Source organism: Ictalurus punctatus, chromosome 24 (assembly GCF_001660625.3).
Source record: "Ictalurus punctatus breed USDA103 chromosome 24, Coco_2.0, whole genome shotgun sequence".
NCBI lineage: Eukaryota > Metazoa > Chordata > Actinopteri > Siluriformes > Ictaluridae > Ictalurus > Ictalurus punctatus.
In genome coordinates, this window is record NC_030439.2 from 20,831,675 (window position 1) to 20,856,847 (window position 25,173).

At 43.3% G+C, this 25,173-nt stretch overlaps 1 protein-coding gene across 1 annotated transcript; it reads left to right on the forward strand.

Moving 5' to 3' along the window:
• Positions 1–3,688: 3,688 nt before the first annotated feature.
• ldlrad4a (low density lipoprotein receptor class A domain containing 4a) lies at positions 3,689–25,173 on the forward strand. Its single transcript, XM_017454936.3, has 4 exons — positions 3,689–4,183; positions 19,637–19,773; positions 20,184–20,237; positions 21,643–25,173. The coding sequence occupies exons 1-4, from the start codon at positions 4,057–4,059 to the stop codon at positions 22,147–22,149; spliced, it is 825 nt and encodes a 274-aa protein (XP_017310425.1). The 5' UTR covers positions 3,689–4,056; the 3' UTR covers positions 22,150–25,173.

Genomic DNA, 25,173 nt, shown 5'->3' on the forward strand with positions numbered 1-25,173 from the left:
GTTCTGCAGATTGGAGTTTCTCTGTAAGAACCGTTCTGCTACAGAGCAAATCATTATTAAAAGTCTGGGATCGTACGAGATCACGTCTTACGTACCGCTTGGTAGTTTAATAATAATTCATAATTAATGTCGGAGGGGGAAAATATGGTTCGGATGTTCTGAGATGCCGGATTTTTGATTTGCGTCGTCGTCGAGGTTAAAATTGAAATATATGAAAGTTCCGATTTTTGGATTCAATTACGGGGAAAAAAATGAACTTTTCCACGATATTAGAATTTTTTTATTTTTTCTTGCTGCACCTGTACACGATCAGAAAGTATTCAGACCCCTTTACGCCTTTTTGCACGCTTTATCGTGCTGTGGATTTGGTTTTGAATGGATTTGATTCATTAAAATTCTGGGGGGAAAAAAATGAAATCTTAAATTATTCGCAAAAGTATTCCGAGCCTTTATTCGATACTCCGCAGAAGCCTCTTTGGCAGCAGTTACAGCTACAAGTCTTCTTGGATACGTGTGTGAACTGCCTTCTTCAGATCTTTCCACGGATGTTTGTTGGGGTTTAGGTCGGGGCTTTGGCTGGGCCACTCAAGGCCACTCCGAGACTTGCCCTGAAGCCACTCCAGCGTTGCTTTGGCGGTACGATTAGGGTCAGCGTCGTGTTGAAACGGGAATTGTTGCCCCAGTCTGCGTTCACTTAAAGGCCGTTCCTCTATTCGTCCGCATTCATCCGTCCTTCAATCGTTACCAGTCTCCCCGTCCTTGTCTCTGAGAAACAACCCCATAGGATGATGCCGCCACCACCATGTTTCACCTCAGGAATGGTATGAGCCCGGTCATGCGCGGTGCCTGTATTTCACCAGACGTAGTTTGATCAGACAAGAGAATCTTTTTTGTTTACCAGAGTCAGTCTTGCCACTCTGCCACGAAGGCCTGACAGAGTGCTGCACAGATGGTTGTCCGTTGTTGTTCATCAGGTTCTCCCATCTCTGCACAGGACGTCTGGAGCTCTCTCAGAGCCACGGTACTTTCTTACCTCCTGGCCCTTCTGTCCCAGATGCCCAGATTAGACTCTAGAAAGGTTCAAGGTTGTGCCAAGCTTCTTCCATTTCAATATCATTGAGTATTGAGGCCACGGGCGTCCTGGGAACACTCAAAGCCTGACGAATTGTTTTCTATCTTTTGACTGGAAAGATCCACGGACGGTTCCTCGGAACTCGGGGGTTTGTTTTTGTCTTGACAATGCAGTGTAAATTGTGAGCGCTTATAAACCCTGGTGTGTACTTTTTCCGTACTACGTCCACTCAATTCAGATTGCAACAATGGGGTTCTCGACTCATCTCGAGGACAATTAAAGCAAACAGGATGCACCTGACCACAATCTGGAGTTCCACAGTAAAGGGTCTGAATTTTTTTTTTTTTTTTTTTTTGGTTAAATGTAGATTGCCGGTTAAAAAAGGCACCGTATCCCGTTCAAAACAACAAGTAAAGGGGCCTGAATACTTTCTGAATCCGCTTCTTTAATCCGTGATTAAACTGGGTAGGTGCAGCTAACAAATACAATTAAAATGCACAGAAGCGGGACTGATTCCGCTGGTGCCACAGTTGGGCTGCGACTTTAAGTGCTTTTAAGATTCGTAAGGAGGACAAATGGAAATGTAATTCACTAAGAAAACAAGAATTCGTTTTAAATGCTAGTTAATTAAAGTAAAAATGTGATAATTATAGTAACAAAGTATGATGACTAAAGTGCACACACACACACACACGTACGCGCACACACACACGCACACACACACGCAGGATAGACAGACAAAGAAACATACTGAGTCATTCTCTGACCGCTCCCTCACACTCACATGTCTGTAGAATAGGGAAGGATATTAACACACACACACACACACACACACACACACACAAGGAGGGAAATAACGGCACCTAACACACCCCAAAAGGTGCACCACTTGTCTAATAGTGCATGTATACATGTATTCAGACCGCTTCGGTTTAAAATGTACTAAATTTTTTTTTTTTTAAATAAATAAGAAAAACCCTCTCATGTGGAAAAGTATTCACACCCTTTATTCAGTACTTTTTAGAAACCCTGTCGTCAGCAGTTATAGCTTCGCGTCTTCTTGGCGAAGTCTCTACAAGCTTTCCACAGCTGGATCTGGGAAGGTTCTCCCATTCTTCCTGTCAGATCCTCTCAAGCTCCATCAGATTGGATGGGAAGTGTCTGTGAACTGCCATCTTCAGTTCTCTCCACAGATGTCCTACAGGGTTCTGGTCTTGGACCGGGTCACTCAGAGACGTTTGGAGATTTGTCCTGAAGCGACTCGGGCGTTGTCTTGGCCGTACGCTTCGGGTCGTTGTGGCGCTGAAAGGCGGACCTTCACCCCGGTCTGAGGTCTTGTACACTTTGGAGCACAGTTTCTTCATGGACCTCTCTGTGTTTGGCTGCATTCATCCTTCCATCCATTTTGACCAGTCTCCTCACCCCTGCTTCTGAGAAGCTCCTCCATAGCATGATGCCTCCACCACCATGATGAGCAGTTTCACAAGTTCCATAAGATGTAGCGCTTAGACTTTAGCCAACAGAGTCATCCGACCAGAGAATATTTTTCCTCATGCTGTTAAAATCCTTTCATCGCCTGTCATGTGCCGTTCACTCAAGAGCGGCTTCTGTCCATTCATTCTACCATAAAGGCCTGATCGATGGAGTACTTCCGAGACGCTTGTTTTTCCATCAAGTTCTGGGTTCTTGGTCACCTCCCTGATCAAGGCGCTTCTAGCCCGGTGGTTCTGGTGGTTCCAAACATCTAACGTTTCACAGTGATGGAGCCCAATGTTCTCCTGGAAACATTCAAAGCTTAAGAAATGGTTTTATATATAGTTCTTTTTTTGCCCAGATCTGTCTAACTCTCAACACAAACTGATCATGAGAATGATCTTGAAGAGTTCCTTAGACTTCATGACGGGTCAGAAACCGCTGATCGCCCGAGATTTCCACATTCCGAATGGTGCGAAGAAACAAAAAACATCCAGCGGGCGATGATTCCGCACGCGTGCTCGATGAGAGAGGACAATGACCAGACTGGTTCAAGCTGACAGGAACGCTATGGCAAGTCAAATAACTTGGTGAAACATCTCAGAAAAACATCTCAATCTAATACACCACTCTTACACACACACACACACACACACACACACACTCACACTCACTCTCTCACACAGAGGCTATTTAGAGATGGGTGACAGTTTGTTAAAAGGTGGGGGGTCGTCACAAGGATAGATTGTGTGTGTGTGTGTGTGTGTGTGTGTGTGTGTGTGTGTGTGTGTGTGTGTGTGTGTGTGTGAAGGCCTAATTATCCATGATTCTATTATTATTACTAGTAGTAGTAGTATTTTTATTATCAGTATTGCTGATGATGTGCAGCTCTGCTGTAACTCTAAACTCCAGACACTCAGCGGCGAGACTCCAGCCACTCTACTAAGTGAGTGAGTGAGTGTGTGTGTGTGTGTGTGTGTGTGTAATTCTATGCTCCGTACACACTCTCCCTGTCTAGACCTGACCCCTCCCTCCCTCTCTCCCTTCCTCCCTCCCTCTCTGTCTGTCTCTCTCTATCCGTCTGCGCGCGCTCTCCCTCCCTCCTCCTCCTGTCTGGCTCACATTCTGCCCCTCCTTTTGGAGGAGGAGTCAAGCGCACACAGACACAGACACACACACACACACACAGAGAGAGAGAGAGCGAACCTTTTCCTTTCTGGCTGCGCGCGGATGGTTTCGGTAACCGTACCGCGCCGTCCGTTCCGCGCGCGAGCTGCTGCTGTTGCGGCTTCGTCGTTATTATTATATAGATATATATATTTAAAAAAAACAATTTTGGTCGTTTTTTTTCCTTCTTCTCCAGGATGGCGTGATTAACGCGCGAGACAGAACGGAGACCGGGCTCCCTCTCGGACTTTAAAGGACCCCCCCCCCACCTCTCTCTCACCCTCCCTCCCTCTCTCTCTCTCTCACCCTCCCTCCCTCTCTCTCTCTCTCTCTCCCTCCTCTTCATGCGCCACCACCGAACGGTCCCGGGCACCGGCAGCGCGAGCTCCACCGACACCACCACCAACTCCACCAATGCCACTCGCTCGTGCGACTGCAGCGCGTCCCAGCAGCCGCGGGGAATGGAGAGATGTAAGTCTACTCATTTCTGGTGCTATTATTATTTCATCATCATCATCGTCGTCGTCGTCGTCGTGGTGGTGGGTTTGGGAGCAGGCAGACAGTCGCGAGCCGCGGAATCGATCCGGTTTACCGGCCGCGGTGTTATCACGGGTGTTATTTTTGGCCTCGCGCCTCCGGTTCCAGTTTGTCTGTGGGCGTAATTAATCTCTTTTAACCAAAAACATAATCACCTCGCTGTTTTCTCTCATTATTATTATTATTATTATTATTATTATTATTATTATTATTGCTGACATGCAGATGCAGGGCTGGTGTTGTGCGTGTGCGCGCGCCTGTGTGTGCAGGGGTGTTGTTAACACGGGGGTGTAAAACTTGCACGCGCTTTTGCTTTTCTTCGCTTCTTGGAGATTTGTGACAAAAAAAAGAATGAAATCAGAATGCAGTAAAAGCTCTGTGTGTGTGTGTGAGAGAGAGAGAGAAATATGCCTTAACGCACGCGCACACACATTTCGGTCTAACATTACTTACCGGAAGTTCCAATTTTAATTAGTCCTTAATTAGTACTTCCGGTTTAGGTCTTTAGCGTTCCTAAGGATTTTCCTGAGCACGTTGTTTTTGGTATTTATTTTTTCATTTTATTTCATTTAATCTCCTTACGCTTATCTTTTATTATTATTATTATTATTATTATTATTATTATTATTATTATTATTATTATTATTATTCACTGCTTTTACGCCTTTAAAAAAAACTACAAAAGTCCCAAAATAGTGCAGTATGTAGTGATGAAGGTCTCAGACTGGTGTTGCACCAGGGCAGTGTTATTTATAGAGCTGATTTCCTGCATTTAAAATGCAACTCTAAATGCTTTACAGTGTGCAGAAGAAAAAAAAAAACAGAAATAAAAGTAAAATCGCAAATAATAATAAAATAAAATATAAAGTAGTGAAATATATCAAATACTCACATTAAAATGTGTAAAAAATAAATAAAAAAATAAATAAAATAATGGAATAAACTACAATAATGAAAATAATATAAAAGCAGCGTAAGAGTAACGTGCCTAGCTACAGCTAGTGTGAATAAATAGTTTTTTCGCTATTTATTAATTTTTTTCATCAGTAATGAAGGAAAAGCAAGGAGAGCGCAGCGGATTATTAAAGCGCGTTATTAAAACCCCGAAATTCTTCCTCACAGGGCGAAACACAGAGCCCGGGGGTGCCAATACTTTTCTCCCCGTGGGAAATAGATGGATGAGTGGTGAGAGAAATTCGATCGCGTATTTTCTGTGGATTTTTCCATAAATCCCGTTCCGTTCTACAGCTCCGTGGCTGCGTTCCGCCCCTCTGTAGTGAAGAAGGAGGGGTTTGGGATCGGGCCTCTCTCAAAAATATCGGATGCTTGTAAGAAATTGGGATAAAAACCAGCGCCAACGAAAGCATCGCTGTGGGAAAATGAACAGAAATAAATGTTAAACTTTACACCGGGGGATTACATCGAAAAGAGACGTAAATTTCGGCCCCCTTGTTTTATTTGGGTTCAGTATTCACTCTGACTTTAGAATAACAGCATCGTCATTAATTAACCTGAATATTTATTCATTTCCATAATCTAGTGTCTAGAAGTGTGTGTGTGTGTGTGTGTGTGTGTGTGTGTGTGTGTGTAATGTCAGTATTTGTGTGTGTTGCTGTGACGTGACGCGTGTAAAAATCATTGTATCTCACATAAATAGAATCCAAACACACAGAAACGCAATAATATAATATACAAGAACAACAGTTTGGGATTAGTGCTCTAATCTCCTCCACATTCAGGCCCTAGATAGGGGACAGTGTGTGCACTACTGAGGCACCCAAAAGTAACTGTTCCCAAAATCACTCAATTACACTTGAATTTTCTCCTGCTGATTAAAAAAAAAACCCAGATTTTTGTCAGAATCCAATGGACTCTAATTGATTTAATTGATTGGACTTTCCTGCTGGAGGACATCAGTGCAAAACTGAGTCACGTGACTTTAAAAGTGGCGTGGAAAAGACTTTTACAGTGACGCTTATGTGAGAAATGAGGGTTTTGTTCCTGGAAAACATCAACTGAGCTTCACTACTCACTACAGGGTGTTAGCTTAAAGCTAAAGCTAATCCCGTCTGCCGAATGGCCTCGCTGCTAGCAAAAAAAAAAAAAAGAGTGTGCTATTAATAGAGACGTATTTCGAGAAGCAGGTTCTACAGAAGGAGAAACGTGCTTAAAGTGCGTCTCGGTTAGGTCTCGCTCGATAGCGCACACACACACACACACACACACACACACACACACACACAGTGTTGTGAAGGAGGCCTGGTATAATCCATTTTCAGCATGGCAGTGGTGGCGGACAGGCTGGGAAACAGGATGTCGGGGCGAGTTCAGGGCCGAGACACAGAATTAAAACTGTTTCAACTAAAGCATTCGGTTCCGTTCATATATGAACAGAGTTAAAATAAAATACATTGAACATTATGTTAGTATATTTATACAATTAACTTACACCCTATATGTATTCATCATATACATATATAGGTGGCTGTTATGTCTTTTTGAGATTCAGCTCCTCACTATGTATATAAATGAGGGGCAGTGGTGGTTAGCGGTTAAAGTTCTGAGTTACTGATCAGAAGGTCGGGGGTTCAAGCCCCAGCACTGCCAAGCTGCCACTGTTGGGCCCTTGAGCAAGGCCCTTAACCCTCTCTGCTCCAGGGGGCGCTGTATCACAGCTGACCCTGCGCTCTGACCCCGACTTCTTAACAAGCTGGGGTATGAGAAGAAAAGAATTTCACTGTGCTGTAATGTACATGTGATTAATAAAGATTCTATCATTATAATGGCCCCCCATGTTGTGCGCTTTAACGATTCAGTCAGTTTAAACGTATTTGCAGAGAATCTTTTATACGCCGTACGTACGAAATAAAACGCAGTGTGGTGCCTCGATGACGTGGACGACGTCACTGTTCCCACCCCGGGGTTGAGTCATTTCCTGCAACAGCACGTGCGTACTTACTTTTAACGCCGTGGCGCGTTTTTTAATCCTCGCCGAAAACTTCACCGTACGAGTCAGAGAGAACGAGCCGTCGCTATAGAAACGATCAGAACGATCAGCATCAGAACGAGCGCGTTGATATAAACCTGCGACGTGCGGCGGCACTACTTTCGGAGCTGCTGTTGTAGAGAACGAACCAATCACGCGGGCTGCGTACTAGACGTCGACTAGAGGTTGGGGGAAACACCACAGAAGGGAAGAGACGGAAGTGCAGGACGATACACAGCAGCGCAGATCCATTGCGATGTGGAAATAAAACGTTATTTAAAAAGTTTTAATATTGATATCGCTGCTTTCCAACAGTCCATCTGGGACGTAGGCTGCCGAGGTACAGTAGGCGTTTTTTGAGAGATAGAGTCTGTCCCACTCGGGAGGCGTAAAAGACGTCTGTGTTATAAGAGTCCTTATTTTCGGGTGCAGTGATAGCGCTGGCGTGTACAGACAATCCCACAGAGTGAACCGGTGGCGTTATTAAATAAAGTACTGTGTTTAATATCCTAAACTGACCTGTAACCTAATGCACATGGATGCTGTGTGTGTGTGTGTGTGTGTGTGTGTGTGTGTGTGTGTGTGTGGGGCAGCGGCGGTTGGGGGTTTTAGGTTCTCAGTATGTCTGTCTGTATGTGTGGGAGGAGTGTCTGTGTTTATGGGTGTGTGTGTGTGTGTGTCTGTGTTTATGGGTGTGTGTGTGTGTGTCTGTGTTTATGGGTGTGTGTGTGTGTGTGTGTTGGGGGTTGTCAGGTCTCAGTACGTCTGTGTGGGTGTGTGAGAGTGTGATGAGGTCACGCCCAAGGTCAGCTGTCAGTCCTCCTCCTGATCTGTGTGTGTGTGTGTGTGTGTGTGTGTGTGTGTGTGTGTGTGTTGCCTTAAAGGCACTGAGTAGACTTATTCCTAATATAAAATGTAATAATAATAATAATAATAACAAAAATAATAATAATATTAAGTTTTTGTTTGTTTGTTTGGTTACTTACTAGCCTGCCAGATATTAAACAGGAAGTAAGTAGTAAAGTAAAGGAAGTATGATGTGAATGAAATGAATTGTTATATAATGTAATATTTGAGTTATGACGTGTGTAAAGTCTAGTAATGGCGTTACTCAGGCGGTGTCTCAGTGTAATGTGTGCCCTTTAAAACAATGCAGCTTGGTCTTGGTGTGTGTTGCGTTTGTGTTGTGAGAATTTAACAACCCCTAGAAGGCGGAGTTGGGGGGGTTATTGGGGGTGTTTTAGGGGTCATAAACCCCTCTACCGCCCCTCCACGTTGGGGGATGAGTGAGAGGGGGGATGAGTGAGAGAGTGGATGAGTTTTGGCCTTTTAACAGCTGCAGCTGAGACTCAGCCTTGACATTGGCCCTGGTTCTCGCTTTTGTGTGTGTGTGTGTGTGTGTGTGTCCTCGGAGTCACCCTCGTCCCACACACCCCCTATACACACCCGAGGTGTCCCCGGATACCCCGGCATGATGTGAGGTGGGGGTGGGAAAGCAGGGGGTTGAGAATTTTTAGAGGTTTTTGAGGGACCATATGTGCTTTTCGGCGTCAGCTGGTTGGGGGTTTTGCGTGTCTCGTTGTGTTTGTTGTCTCGGGCGGCGCGTTCCTGATCGGTCCGGATGATGAACGAGTTGCGTGTCTGGCCTTTGTGTGTGTCGAGGGGTCTGATTCGTGTCCGCAGACGCGATGATTTTCATTCAAATTTTGTAGCATTCGCGGTCTCGTCTGGTTTACTTTGCTGTGAGAGCACGCTAGTCTCAGTTCGCTTCTTGTGGGGTGCCAATAGTTTCACTCACCACATTACACCATACTGTTATGTAAAGAATGAAACACGACAGGTCATAGTGGTATACTGCCCAACGTGAAGCGGGTTATTTTCCTATAACAGCACGTCCCCTTGTGTTTTATTCCTCTTATACTGCTGCAATCTCTCCATGAGTCAGAAGCGGAGCTTCCTTGAAGTTTGTGGTTCTTTTCTACGAGTGCAAAATGGCGGAATACTCGAGGGACTGAACGCTTCCTTCTTCTTATAATGGACGATTACACTTAAAGACAAACATTAGAACATCGTCGAACAACTCAAACGACAGGGAATCAGCTGCTTCGGTTATTAGCGTACAAGTAAACAAACAGAAAATAAAAAACCTGGAGCTTAAAGTTGAATTGGATCAGTTCATTTCAGACTCACCTGCTGTTCCTGTTCACACATACAAGACTTTGACACTGAAATGGTGGTTGAAATAGTTTCTTTAATAGTGTTGCTAAGTGTAACAGTCAGATTTCTGGAGTCTCCTGCTAATCTGCCGGCTAATCTTTCTCTAGCTAACGTTACAGTGCTGTCCTGCTTGTGCTAGCTTGCTATTAGCTAGCTATTAGTGATGGATGACTTAAATTGGACACTTAATAATTTAATAGGAATCTAAGTTAGCTATAACGCTAGCAAGAACAAGTGTTGCTCAGCTTCACGGCTGCTAGCTTGATGTTTATGCTGACATAATGCTAATCTGTTTTAAAAAAGTGTTGTTTGTTTTTCCAGTATCAGTTCTGTGGTTGTTTTGGGGTCAGGACAGATTTTTCTGGGTAAAAGTTGTGTTGGAAGGATGAAGAATGTCGGATATATGGAGTGAAAAAAGAAAAAGAAGAAGGACGTAGGCCGCAGATTAGCCTGCAGCGGTGCTGTCGTGCCAGTTCCTTCTCAGGAATGCAGACCATTTTGTCGTTTTTGTTGTTGTAAGATGGTGCAGCCAGACCGCAGACACAACACTGCCACGCCACGCATGATGTTATCACACTGAGTGTGTGTGTGTGTGTGTCTCACGCTTATAAACACACACACTCATTCATCAGGCATGCATGGGCTAGGTCGTGCTCCAGACAACAACCCCCAGCTTTTCATTTTCCCTTGAGTTCAAAGGTCATGGATACTGCCATCTTTTGTCTCTGTCATTGTTTAGCGTAGCGCTGGCGCCGTCCCAAATGCTAAAATTCACGTCTGGTTAGCATTAGCGTTCATCTCACCAGAATGTCGGCCATTTTAAGAAAAATGCCAGAACATGCAGAATCCAATTGTAACAAGACTACTCAGTGTTGTTCTCAGCAGTTTACCCATAATGCACTGCAAACATGACATGTCAGGTGTGGGTGTGTGTTGTGTAGATTTTTCTTTGGGGTGGGAGGGGGGGTTGGGGTTAAAGGTCATGTGTCACTCTGACCCTCATTATGAAATTCAGATTCATCAGTGAGCCGATTGTGCTCAGTTCCAGCTGTCTGTCTGTCTGTCTCACTGACAGCAGCTGCAAGCAATCAGACAGACAGACAGACAGACAGAGAGAGAGATAGACAGACGAACAGAGAGAAACAGACTAAAACAAAAATGAAGAGAGGAGACAAAAGATGGAAAAATACAGACCGGATGAGGGAGAGATAAATGCCAAGATCTCAAACCAGGACACAGAGAAGAGAGAGAGAGAGAGAGAGAGAGGAGTAAAGAAATAAAGAGAAGGACTGAAAAAAAAAAAACAAGGCAGAGAGGAGGAGAGATAGGCAGACAATCAGGAAGAACTAAAAGGAAAAAAAGAAAAAGCAAATAGAAAGAGACGGTCAGAAAGATATGGAAAATAGACAGATAGATATTCAGATAGAGAATATATATATATTCTCTATAAGAGCAAACTGACAAAGAAAGAATGAGGAAAGAAACAGATAGAAAAAGTCAGAAAGAAGATAGAGATATAAAAAGACAAGGACATGCAGAAAAATAGCAGGATAGTTGACAGACAGACAGACGGATAAATGGATAGCATAAGAACACAGACAAAAGAATGACAAATGGAAAAAAAGAAAGAATGGAAGAACGAAAGTTGGACCAGCAGGGATATAAAAAGGATGAAGGAAGACGGAGAGAAAGAAAAATAATAAGAAAGAAAGAAAGAAATGGAACCAGAGAGAAAGAAACAGACAGGGAAAGAAGGGAAGAAGAAAAGACAGATGGCCAGACAAACAAATAAAGAAAGAAAATCTAGTGGGTGAAAATTGGCAAAATGACCTTACTGGTTGAAAATTAGATTTTAAAAATCCAAAAAAAAAGGAAAGGAACGACAGAAGACCGAGAGAAAGATGGAGCAGTCGGAATATCGCACGGCTGCGGCATTGGAAATGTTCGCGTCTGTTTCCAGCCCTCGACTTTCCTGTTTCCGATTGTGTTCCATCTTTTTCCACATAGGAATTAAAAACAAGGCCATAACAGTACGAGTTTGCAGTGCTGAAATAATACTGTGTTTAAATGGAACTCGGGGAAATCAAACACATGATACAGGCATGAGAACACTGTTGCTAGGCAACTGTGTCAAAGCAGCGCATACGCTAGCTAACGACCGAGGTGAACAATTTAGCTAGCTGTCTCTCTCATTATGAAGCCTTTCTTACAGACGATGTGAAGATGCAACCAGAGTGGAAACGAGTCAGAATCGTAGAGAACGTCAACATTTACCTCAGATGTGTTGATAAATCACTAATAAAACACTCAGAACAGCTAAAATTACAGCGTAATTACATGTAGCGTCCAGCGCTAACTTAACGTCCGTGGATTCAGCCGAGCTGAGAAACACGATAAATGTAGCGATGTTTACTCTGGTCACACATGATTTCTGGATAAAAACACATTTTGACTGTGTGTGTGTGTGTGTGTGTGTGTGAGTGAGAGAGACCCACACACTTCCACCAGAGAGAACACAGTGTAGTGGAGTTAATTTTTAACAGGAAATAAACTCCTGTTTCAGGAGTAAGATGAGTCAGCGGAAGAGATATAAAGGAAGGAACAGATGGATGGAGTGATTCATCGGGAGGAGAGACGAGAGGAAAGACTGAGGGAGAGGAGGATGATATCGGTTATGTTAAAACCTAACATCCCTGCTGAAAAAAAACAATAGAAACCGAATCATCGAATTTGTAATGGTTATAATGGGAATTGTACTGGTTTTAATGGAAACTCTAATGGTTCCTGTGGGTCTCTACTGGTAATCTGTTGCCTTCTATTGGTGGCATGTTACGTCTAGTGGATACCAATAAGGACCAATCATGGTAATGGTTTTAAAGGTTACTAATGGTTTGTAATGGTATGTGTAGTGGAAACCGTTAGAATTTCTGTGACGGGTTCTATTGGGTTTTTTTTTTTCCAGCAGGGATGAATTGAGAAAGGAAGGATAAAAGAAAGTGGAACCAGTCAGAAAGACAAACTGACAGAAAGAAAGACAGACAGACAGAAAGAGAAACATGTAGCAGACAGATGAAAGAAAAAAGGCAGACAAAATAAAGATAGATAACAGAAAGGCAGAGAGAAAAGAGGAAAACCTCAAACGGAGAGGAAAAGAAAGAGACCGGTCAGTAAATTCATAAAGGAAGAAAAAGGAACGAAAGAATAAATGATCGGATGAAAGAAAGAATGAACAGGATGACAACAAGAAAGAAAAGTTGTTGTTTTTTTTGTTTTTTTTAAAAACAAAGATGGATAAAGAGATTTTAAAAAAGTAGAAAGAAAGAAAACAAAAATGAAAGGACCAGCTGAAGGGATAAAGAAAGAAAGAAAGGAGAGAAAAGACAGAATAGTTCTAATCACAGTGCATTCTGGGTAAGATCGTGCTGCTAATGAAGTGACGTAACCCTTAAGATGGATGCCGATGGAGGGGAAGTGGACGAGGGCGCATTAAAACCTGTCTCACTGCGCTGGTGAAGGCAGGAAGACAATGAGACGGAGGAGAGACAGACAGGCGTGTAAGACAATACGGTTAGCGTTAGCGGTGGGAGGACAGGGGGAGTTTGGGAGCAGGTGGTGTCTGAGCTGTGGCTTATCCTCCTCAGAATTACGCAGAGGTTAAATAATTCAGAGGAAAAGCGGGCCGTCTAGACACGTCTGACTGAGACGGGGGTGAAACACAGACGCTCCAGTGAGGAGATTCGGAATAAATTAGATTGCTGTAAAGTCAAAAGAAAAAAAAGACAACCTGAGTGAAAACAGGGCGAGAACATTGCCTTGTAGTGAACACTACAGCAGGGCTTAATGCGCCCTACTTCCCTCCAGCACTCCGTCCTGATTCTACCTCTCTCTCGCGCGCGCTCTCTCTCTCCCTCTTTCTCTCGCTCTCGCTCTCTCTCTCTGTCGCTCTGACTTTAAGCGATCTGATCTCATTTGTTCCGTTCTGCTCAGTTTACTTGCCTCTCTCTCTCTCTCTCTCTCTCTCTCTCTCTTACTCTCCCTTTCCCTTACTCTCTCTCACTCTTTCTCTCACTCTGTTTCTCCTGCACCTTGAGTGTGAATGGAAAATGTCTGTCACGCCAGAAAAAGGGTTCACCACAAGCTGTTTTCTTTTCCATTTTCCTTTTTATAAAAAAAAAAAAAAAAAAAAATGAAAGAGCAAGAGAAGGGGAGAAAAATCCCTGGAAGAGAGAAAGAAAAGATCCAGAAATGTTCTAAGCTTTTACATAGAGACAGACGAGGCTGTGACACAGAACACATACAGAGAGTTATATTTTAAATGTTCGTTATTTATTTCCTGTTAGTTTTTGCTCGCTTTGTGTGAAGGGAAACTATTTCGAATGGATTTATGATATGGAAAGAAAGAACGAATGAATGAACGAACGAGAGAGAGATGTTTTCTTTCTTTACACATGGACGAGACGTGACATAAAACGCATTCAGAGTTATGTGTGTTCATTATGTACCTCCTGTTTGTGGTACAGAACAGTGCTTGCTAGGTTTTTGCTAGCTTACTGTGAAGCATCAGTACATGACATTAAGCAGCACTTAGCTACTGAAAGTCGCATGAAAAAGCCTGAGAACCGAGGCGTTAAGGAGTTAAGCTAAGCAGAAATAAACCTTAAACTCAACAGCTAACTCCCTCAGGAAAAAAAAAAAAAAAAACATTCACAGTAATGAAACAAAGCTAATAACGCTCCTTGCTAATAACAACAATGTCGTTAAAGTGATTTCCTGGTACTAGCTAGCTACAACGCTGGTGTAGTGTTGTCCAGCTGGTTTGTTGACTAGCTACAGTGCTAACTGGCTAGTGTATTAAAGTAAAGGACAAGGGTGTAAACAGGCCCTTAAGATGGCTAATGCTGTCTAGTTATCCTGCTTCAGTCTCTTACTGACTAGCTGACTAGCTGCTTTGCTAATTAGCTAGCATAATAAAGTATTAAGCAGTGTACAGGTGCAGGAGTCGGTTATGTGAGTCCAGTTCAAATATAATAAAAATGTTTTAATAACAGCTTTTGTGAAATGTGACATGTTTTATAGTTCAGGGTTACACCTATAAACACCCGCCATTTTGTGACGCGTCATTCTGGGAAGTTCATGTGAGCTAATCAAGCAGCACGATGCTCCCTATGGAGGCAGCCGAGAAATGGGGAAAGTGAACAAGGGAGCTTAAATATAACAGGAAATGATGCAGAGGAGTTCTTTTTTCACCCCATGATGCTTCTGTGATGTGTGGATCAGAATGAAACGTAAGGAAATGTAAGAAAGTGAAGGCGTGAGAGAGTGGGTGTAGGATTGAGAGAGTGAGTGAGTGAGGGAGGGAGTGAAAACCTGAATGAAGGAATGAGAGAGTGAGTGAGTGCTTGAGAGTGAGTGAAGGAGCGAAAGCCTGAATTAAAGATTCAATGAGAAAGTGATAGAGTGAGCAAGTGAAAACATGAATGAAGGAATGAGAGAGTGAGTGAAGGCGTGAGTGAGGGAGCAAAAAACTGAATGAAGCAGTAAATGGGAAAGCGCGAGAGAGAGTGAAGGAGTGAATGGGAAAGCGAGAGAGAGTGAAGGAGTGAATGGGAAAGCGAGAGAGAGAGTGAAGGAGTGAATGGGAAAGTGAGAGAGAGTGAAGGAGTGAATGGGAAAGTGAGAGAGAGTGAAGGAGTGAATGGGAAAGCGAGAGAGAGTGAAGGAGTGAATGGGAAAGCGAGAGAGAGAGTGAAGGAGTGAATGGGAAAGCGCGAGAGAGTGAAGGAGTGAATGGGAAAGCGAGAGAGAGTGAAGGAGTGAAAGGGAAAGCGAGAGAGAGTGAAGGAGTGAATGGGAAAGCGAGAGAGCGAGTGAAGGAGTGAATGGGAAAGCATGAGAGAGAGTGAAGGAGTGAATGGGAAAGTGTGAGAGAGTGAAGGAGTGAATGGGAAAGCGAGAGAGAGAGTGAAGGAGTGAATGGGAAAGCGCGAGAGAGTGAAGGAGTGAATGGGAAAGCGAGAGAGAGAGTGAAGGAGTGAATGGGAAAGCGAGAGAGAGAGTGAAGGAGTGAATGGGAAAGCGAGAGAGAGAGTGAAGGAGTGAATGGGAAAGCGCGAGAGAGTGAAGGAGTGAATGGGAAAGCGAGAGAGAGAGTGAAGGAGTGAATGGGAAAGCGAGAGAGAGAGTGAAGGAGTGAATGGGAAAGCGAGAGAGAGAGTGAAGGAGTGAATGGGAAAGCGAGAGAGAGTGAAGGAGTGAATGGGAAAGCGAGAGAGAGTGAAGGAGTGAATGGGAAAGCGAGAGAGAGAGTGAAGGAGTGAATGGGAAAGCGCGAGAGAGTGAAGGAGTGAATAGGAAAGCGAGAGAGAGAGTGAAGGAGTGAATGGGAAAGCGAGAGAGAGAGTGAAGGAGTGAATGGGAAAGCGAGAGAGAGAGTGAACTGGAAATGATGCGGTGGATTTTTTCCCCATGATGCCTCTGTGATGTGTGGATCAGAATGAAACATTTTCTTCTTTTTCCTTCTTTCTACTGAGTACCAGTACGGCCTACATGCCCGAGAAGCCGGAGTGGGCGGTGTGTGTGTGTGTGTGTGTGGGCATGATGATGGTGTGTGTGTGGGCATGATGATGGTGTGTGTGTGGTTAGCATGTTTGTGCGTGGGGTTTGTCGTGACGGACGATTCTCTGTGTTTAATGGCCATATTAAAAGATTCACTTCGGCTCTGAGAAAAAGAACGAGAGAAAAAAATGGCAGATGAAGGGAGAGAGAGAGAGATTTATGGGGAAAACAGGAGGAAGGTGAGGTAGAGGGATAGGATGAGGGTGAAGAAAGGAGAAAGCAATGTGGAAAAGAAACAGAGGGAGAGAAGGAAAGGGAAAAAGGTGAAAATGAGAGAAAGCACTTGAGAGATACAAATACGGAGAAATAAAAATGAATAACAAGAATGGAAAGAAAGAGGGAAGAAAAAGGAGAGACATGGGAGAACAGAAAACAGGAAGGAGAGAAAGAATAAAATGGGTAAGGGATCAAATGAGCAAGGTAGAAGAGAGGAAGAGAGGAGGAATAGAAAGAACTAGGGATTGGAAAAAGAGGAAAGTAAAGAGAAAAATAAAAAGAGGTAGAAATAAAGAGCACGACTGAGAAAGAGAATAAAAAGAGGGATTTAGGGAGGGGAACTGAGACGAAGAGATCAGTTACAGAGGACAGAAAAAAGAAAACAAAAACAAGGAAGAAGCCGAGAGAAAGACAGAAACGGGGAAACGGAGGGATAGAGAGTGAGAGAAAGAGAGAGGCATGGGAGAATAGTTGGATGAAGTATAGACAGAGAAAAAAAACAGGTTGGAAAAAGAAACACACACACAGAGATTGCACTGAGTGGAAAAGTCTTTCTGCGAAGATAAATCTTTTTGTTAAATTGAAGTGTGATTTCTGCTTTCTTTTTCCCCAGTGCATTAAACATTGACCAATTAGAAAACAGAACATAGTCACATGACCTGATTTTCAGTTAAATATGGAGTATTGTGCATTCTTAAGAGAGATGGGGTGCCAATATTTGGAACGCAGATGGTTGTAATGTCTGACGCAGACGTTTTAAAACCTCTTGGGTTCAGAGTTTAAGCTTTTTAATGATCACTTCTGTCCTGAATTCACAATCTAATCTCAATCTAATCAAAGAGTTTTTAAATGAATAACATTAAATAATAATCGAATCGAGTTTCTAACAACAACAGCTTTTTACAGATATGTGATGTAAAATTATTGTTCTTTTACTGCGAATATGGGGCGCCGATATTTTTGCATGACTTGACAGACTTCTTTCTACAATGAAGGATATTCGTGGGTTTTTTCCCCCAAAACTGTTAAACAAATGAAACGCATCGTTTAGGGTTTGTGTTGGTCAGTTGGGTGAGTGAGAGAGTGAATGAAGGAGTGAGAGAGGGAGTGATGGAGTAAGAAAGTGAAGGAGTGAGAGAGTGGGTATAGGATTGAGAGTGAGTGAGGGAGTGAAAACCTGAATGAAGGAGTGAGGGAGGGAGTGAAAGAGTGAATTGGAGAGTGAGAGTGAGTGAGTGAAGGAGTGAATGGAGTGAGGGAAGGAGTGAATGGGAGAGTGAGGGAAGGAGTGAATGGGAAAGTGAGAGAGAGTGAAGGAGTGAATGGGAAAGTGAGAGAGAGTGAAGGAGTGAATGGGAAAGCGTGAGAGAGTGAAGGAGTGAATGGGAGAGTGAGAGTGAATGGAGTGAGGGAAGGAGTGAATGGGAAAGTGAGGGAAGGAGTGAATGGGAAAGTGAGAGAGAGTGAAGGGGAAAGTGAGAGAGAGAGTGAAGGAGTGAATGGGAAAGCATGAGAGAGAGTGAAGGAGTGAATGGGAAAGCATGAGAGAGAGTGAAGGAGTGAATGGGAAAGTGAGAGAGTGAGGGAAGGAGTGAATGGGAAAGTGAGAGAGTGAGGGAAGGAGTGAATGGGAAAGTGAGAGAGTGAGGGAAGGAGTGCGCACTTCTTTATATAGACTTACGTAACACCTCTCAGCGTGTCTGTCTCGCGCTCCGCTCAGGGTGATGACAGATCACCGCTGCTGTGTTACTCTTACTGTGTGTGTGTGTGTGTGTGTGAGACCTAAAGCTAAGCAGATTGAACTGTCTGATCTGAAGGAGTGTGTGTGTAAAGTCTGACCTGAATTACCCTAGCAGCTATTCTCTGCATTTGTTAGCGCATTAGCAAGAGCTTCTGACACAAACATGTGAAATTAGCATAGCCATGTTTTTGTTTTGTTTTCTTTCTTCGTCTTTTTCTTTTCATCTTTTCATCAGGTGTGCTGTTCTGCATCTCTTAGCCAAGAAGATAATATTCTGTCCAAACACACACACAATGACCCATCTTTCCTTTCTTTCTTTTCGTGGGTTTTTCTGTCGCTGTCTGTCTTTTAGCACGTTAGCAAAAAGCTTGCCCTTGTACAGACCCACTTAGCCTAGCCCTCTTCTCTTTCTTTACCTCATTCTTCCTTTCTTTCCTTCTCTCATTCTTTCTTTGCTCTTTCTATGTTTCTGTGGTTCTGAATGTTAGTGAAGTGGAAAGAAAAATAAAAGTTCTGTCTGTGGAATTAGCCGAGCCACTGCTATCCAGGCTGCCGTTGTTAGCGTAGTAGCAAAAGGCTCAGGCCACAAACAGCCAGAGTTAGCACTCTCCTCTTTCTTTCTGTCTATCCATCCATCCATCCATATCCATCCATACACCTACCTATCTATCTATCTATCTATCTATCTATATATATATATATATATATATATATATATATATATATATATATATATATATATATATATATATATAATGTCTCGTTCCTCTTATATTGCAGAAATGTACCGACAATTCAAATGTTTTTATGTATTAATTAAATTCCACGTTTTATCCGTATAAAGTTACATTTAATGTCGTGGAACGTATGCAAACTAGTGAGTTCCTGTTCTCACTTACGTTATAGCAGCTATAAACGATCGTTCCTTCACCATCCCTCTCTTTATTCTCTCTCTGTTTATTCTCTCTCTTTATTCCCTCTCTCTATTCCCTCTCTCCTGAAGTTCGTTAATATAAACTAAATGAAATTAATCTCTCGTTAATATAAAGCTGTGATTTCAGCTGCGCTACTCTCAGAGCTGCTGTTATAGAAAAGTAATCAACACCTTCTGACCAATCACAATCCAGAATTCCAAAATGTACACTAATACACTACACTACCTGTGTATTTGCATGACGGTCATGTCTCAAACCTAAAATAGTGCACCACTCTCTGTTCCCTACACGTGTATTATGAATGTTCTGCACTCTGGAATATTTCAGCTATATCTTGCTGCAGTGCATTGTGGGATATCATGGGTGCACCACTGGATATTAAAATGGTATGCTTCTGTCATGACTACAACACAGCAGAATTTCCAAAGTAGTGGACTTTGTAGTGAATAGGGTGTGATTTTGGAATGTTCCTCTTCACCGCCCCCTAGTGGGAGGATTGAGGAGCACGGTACAGAATGTTCTTCTCTCTTCAGTGTGGTTTATGTGTATGAGGATTAAATGTATGTATTTAATAAATTGTGTAAATGTGAAAAGATGATCAAATAAAAAATATTTGACCTCTCTCTCTCTCTCTCTCTCTCTCTCTCTCTCTCTCTCTCTCTCTCTCTCCCCCCCAGCTGAACTGGAGTTTGTTCAGATAATAATCATAATTGTGGTGATGACCGTCATGGTGGTCGTGATCATCTGTCTGCTCAACCACTACAGACTGTCGGCCTTCTTCAGCCGCCATCGCCGGGGCGGAGCCATGCAGCCAGTAAGTGTGTGTGTGTGTGTGTGTGTGTGCGCTGAGTGGGTTGGTGGGTGGGTGAGTTCACGTTCTGGTGTTTGTCCTCCGCAGTTATGAATGTGGGTGTGTGTGTTTCCTGCATATTTGTACTGTGTGTGTGTGTGCGCAGGAAGTTGGTGTGGGCTGCACATTTTGTTTGATGTGCATGACATATCTGACACAGCTCCAACATGTGCATGCCTGCTTTCAGGCCTGTGGGGGGGGGCAAGGCACTGCTAGACTGCTCATAGTGACATGGAGTGAAACAGAGTGAGAGGGAGGGAGGTTACGGAACAAGGGGAAGAAAGAGAGATGTAGAAGTTTTTAGTACAGTAGAGTCTCATTCTGTGTGTGTGTGTGTGTGTGTGTGTGTGTGTGTGTGTCTGTGTTTCTCTCAGAGCGGATGTTCGTGGCCCACAGACAGTCTGGTGACACAACAAGGAGCCACAGAGGTACGTAAAGAAAGTTTTTATCTAAATCAAAATGGAATTATTTTGTTAGAGTTTGATGTGGTGTGTGTTGGTGAGTGTTGGTGTGTGTTGGTGAGTGCTTTTGGTTGAGATTATTGGGGTTTGATGTGTGATGTGTAACGTTAGTGTTTGTTGTGTTTGGTCTTTCACTGTGGCTATAAACTGTGACGATGAATGTCGGTGTGTGATGGTGAATGTGGGCGTGTGATGGTGAATGTGGGCGTGTGACGGTGAATGTCGGTGTTTGATGGTGAATGTCGGTGTTTGATGGTGAATGTGGGCGTGTGACGGTGAATGTGGGCGTGTGACGGTGAATGTAGGCGTGTGACGGTGAATGTCGGCGTGTGATGGTGAATGTGGGCGTGTGATGGTGAATGTGGGCGTGTGATGGTGAATGTGGGCGTGTGATGGTGAATGTGGGTGTGTGATGGTGAATGTGGGCGTGTGACGGTGAATGTCGGTGTGTGACGGTGAATGTGGGCGTGTGACGGTGAATGTGGGCGTGTGACGGTGAATGTGGGCGTGTGACGGTGAATGTGGGCGTGTGACGGTGAGTGTCGGCGTGTGACGGGGAATGTGGGCGTGTGACGGTGAATGTGGGCGTGTGACGGTGAGTGTCGGCGTGTGACGGGGAATGTCGGCGTGTGATGGGGAATGTTGGCGGTGAATGTGGGCGTGTGATGGTGAATGTCGGCGGTGAATGTGGGCGTGTGACGGTGAATGTGGGCGTGTGACGGTGAATGTCGGTGTTTGACGGTGAATGTGGGCGTGTGACGGTGAATGTCGGCGGTGAATGTGGGCGTGTGACGGTGAATGTGGGCGTGTGACGGTGAATGTCGGTGTGTGATGGTGAATGTGGGCGTGTGACGGTGAATGTGGGCGTGTGATGGTGAATGTCGGCGTGTGACGGTGAGTGTCGGCGTGTGACGGTGAATGTCGGTGTTTGACGGTGAATGTGGGCGTGTGATGGTGAATGTCGGCGTGTGACGGTGAATCTCGGCGGTGAATGTGGGCGTGTGATGGTGAATGTCGGTGTTTGACGGTGAATGTCGGCGTTTGATGGTGAATGTCGGCGTGTGATAGAGAATGTCGGCGTTTGATGGTGAATGTCGGCGTTTGATGGTGAATGTCGGCGTTTGATGGTGAATGTCGGCGTTTGATGGTGAATGTCGGCGTTTGATGGTGAATGTCGGTGTTTGACGGTGAATGTCGGTGTTTGACGGTGAATGTCGGTGTTTGACGGTGAATGTCGGCGTGTGATAGAGAATGTCGACGTTTGATGGTGAATGTCGGTATTTATTTCCAGTAAATTTTGGAATACTATTCAGTGGTGTTGGATGAAGAATGGTGTTGAATATGTTTGTTTATTTTTCTCTCCTTCACGCAGGTGATGTTCGGGCCACGGAGTTTCGATCGCTTCGTACCTCCTTCGTTTATCCAGAGGGAGCAGTCGAGCCGTTTCCAGCCCACGTACCCGCAAATGCAGACGCAAATCGAGCTCCCGCCCACCATCTGCCTGTCAGACGGCGAGGAGCCGCCGCCCTATAAAGGCCCCTGCACTCTCGCCCTGAGGAACCCCGAGCAGCAACTCGAGCTCAGCCGCGCCTCTGTGCGAGCTCCGCCCAATCGCACTGTCTTTGATAGCGACATCATGGACGTTTACGGGCCCAGGCCGCCCAGCACACACTCTGGCAAGAGTGCCTCGTACGCGCGCCTTCAGGGGCAAGGACCACCGCCCACTTACAGTGATGTGATTGGTCGATCTTACCCAAACTTCACCTCCTCCTCCTCCTCCTCCTCCTCCTCCTCCTGTTTCTTGCACCAGCACAGCAATAACGCACCGCCGTCCAATCAGAGGAAGGCGAAGGATGGAAGACGCGACAAACCGACTTGACTGACAAGCACAGAGTGGGAGGGGCTGTGCTCTTTGGACCCTGTTCATAAATATGCGAAAGGGGGTGTGGCTTCCCTCCAAGCACTCACTCCCTTGCACAATTTAGTAATCCAGAAAATCAAGGAACCAAGCTTAAGCGAATATCACTTTTTTGTATACTTTTTTAATTTGAATTATTTTGCTAAAACTTGTGGGCCTCGTGTGGATGTTCAGGCTTGTCGGCAGTTTCTCTGTTCTTGTTTTTTTGTACGCGTTCTTTTATTTAAGATAATCACCTTTTTTTTGCAGATCGCTCAAGAAACTGCGTAGGATATAGGATTTTTTACAATTTTGTTTTGTTTTTGTTTTTTTTTACGTTCATGCACGAAAAAATCGTAAGTTCTTAACCAATCAAAATCCAAATTTGAGTGCCATGATTCGTGTAAATTGTTACTTAAATCTCAGTGATATCATCGAAATGCAGAGAAAAAAAAAAATTCTACATTGCACTAACTTAGTATTTTATTTTTTGTTTGGTCCGTATTCTAATGTTTAAGCATATTTTATCCATTTCACTTTTGTTTCTTAAAACTAGGGAATTCTGATCCAGCCTAAAGAAATCCACTACTAACCCACAAGATGGCACTTAAAAAAAAGAAAAAAAAAAGGGGGTGTTGTTTAAATTCTGTTCATTTTTCCTCATTAAATGTCATTTTTCATCCTTTCAAAATAGCACTTTAAAACTCGCTCGCTTCAGCATGGTCCAAGTGCAAAGGAATCATGGGAAACGTAGTCTTATGCACATCCGCAACGTCGAGCACGTCTCATTGGCTAGCTGATCTTCTACGCTTCTTTCTTTACACACACTGATTGTCTGTTGTTGTTTTTTTTTTTTTAAGAACCTCCTTGAGAACCGCTGGTTCGTAGTCTCACCAACGCTCGTAAAAAAGCCAAATTCGTTAGTTATGAAGTATTCCTTTGATGGCAGAATCTCTTTTCGTTTTGTTTCCTGTTACGTGTAAATGTCGGCCATCTTGTCCTAGATCGCGTGTCAGCGTGACGTTCAGTAATTTGCTCAAAACATTTAAAGAAATTTAGACTGTAAAGTTACGGAAAAACAACGTTCCTGTCATGTTCTTAAAAAAAAAAAAAAAGTCTGATGTCCAGTGATACAAAAACAAACATCACGAGAATGTTAGCGTCCATTTATACAACTAAAAATGTTGCAGAAACGTTCTGTAAGAACATTCCTCAAAGACGTCAGCTTTTTGGGAACCAAAAGTAACGTTCCGCTAACCTTAAATTGTTCCAGGAAAGTTTTTAAAGCACCCTCGTTCACTGACGGGAACGTGTACACGAGTACTTGGTAGAGATTCTAATCAGCGTGATGGCTATTTAGCTACCAAGCTAACATGCTAATCGTAAGGCTTGTTAATCAGTTAGCCGTTAGTCAGTTAATCGGTTAGTTACAAACCTGGTCATGTGACATTTGTTCAACTTGAAAGCATGCTTAGCCTAAAATGCTGTTTGTCATCAAACACTATAGCAGTTTCGCAACATTAGCTAAGCTAATTACAGTCCTGCTTTAAGGCTAACTCGCTTACTAGCCAGTGTAAATGTTAGCTCTCATGCTTGTAGTTAATTAAGTTTGCTAACAAGCTAATAGCTAATGTTTGGCTAACTATTATGTATTTGAAATTAAAACCAGTAGCCAGGATTGCTACCAAGCTGGGAGTAAATAATCTGAGGGAAAAAATAGCTAATAAATGAAAAATTTTAAGTGTTAAATTTGTAACTGTTTACACTTAATCAGCGTCATCCTACACCTTAATTTTTTTTAATGGCATCAAGTCAGTCAGAGTTTGAAACTGGTTCAGTTGAGCTGATGCAGCACTTAAGATGGCGTTTTGAATAAGAGGAAGTGAAAAGGACGTGTTTTTAAAAAAAAATCACAAGACAGCTGTCGTAGTGCGCTCAGTGCGATTCTGTCAGTTCTCGCTTGCTGTTACTCATTCTCGTGTGTGTGTGTGTGTGTGTGTGTGTGTGTGTGTGTGTGTGGTCCTGCTGCTGCTATACTAATGCTAACGTTCTTGCTGAAGCAAATGCTAATGCTGCTCTCCATTGTCTCGCTGTTCACGTGTACTTCATTTTTACATGTTTCTCTCTTTTAATGTTTAATCTGCATTTCTTTCTTCTCACGCGTATTACCGTTACATCCACAGTTTAAAACCTCCGAGTGTTGATTATAATTTTGACGTTTGTTGCATGTTTCTCCGAGCAGATTTGGTGCCTAAAAGTTGTGGTAAAGCAGAAATAGGAACCTTTTTCACTTTGCACTCCGAACCCCCGAACAACCCCCCCACCCCCCACCCCACCCCCCAAAAAGATCCCTCCCCGCCTTCGTTGTGCCTCACTTCCTACGGTGCTTTTTTCACAAGTCCGACTTTGTTTATTCGTACTGTGCTGTATAAATATATAACTTGAAAATATTATGCACATATCCTACCCAATGGGTAGATGGAGAGAGAGAAAAAAAAAACCACAAGAGAACAAATGTTAATACTGTAATATAATGTATAGAAGATATTACGATGAGAAATTTAACATGTTGGCATCTGGGTTTTTTGTGAATGCCCTACAATTGTGCTTTTTGTCTTTTGTAATAAAAAAAACAAAAAATAAAAAAACAATAAAACAACAACAAAAAACCAAAACAAAAAAGAGGTAATGAAATAATACTACAGTATAGTCAAAACATAAGTTACAAAAAGTACTTCTTATATTTTTTTCCTATATCTGCTATGTGATGATTATGAGGCGGTCGCATACAGGACAAAACTCGCTGCTGCTTTTATAACTTCCAGAGAAATTATCATTATTAATGCCAGCGCTTGCCATTTATTTATTTGACTTTTTTTTATTATTATTAATATTTAGTGAGTGATAGATGTTTGGACTTTAAAATAACACAGAACAGAAGACCCGTATCTTATTTCACCAAACAGACACAAATGGAGAGTTAACAAATAAAGGTTTTGGATCATA

Coding starts and splice junctions, on each gene's coding strand:
- ldlrad4a (XM_017454936.3), top strand. CDS start 4,057: ATGCGCCACCACCGAACGGTCCCGGGCACCGGCAGCGCGAGCTCCACC. Junction 4,184..19,636: donor GCCGCGGGGAATGGAGAGAT/GTAAGTCTACTC, acceptor TCTCCCCCCCAG/CTGAACTGGAGTTTGTTCAG. Junction 19,774..20,183: donor GGGGCGGAGCCATGCAGCCA/GTAAGTGTGTGT, acceptor TGTTTCTCTCAG/AGCGGATGTTCGTGGCCCAC.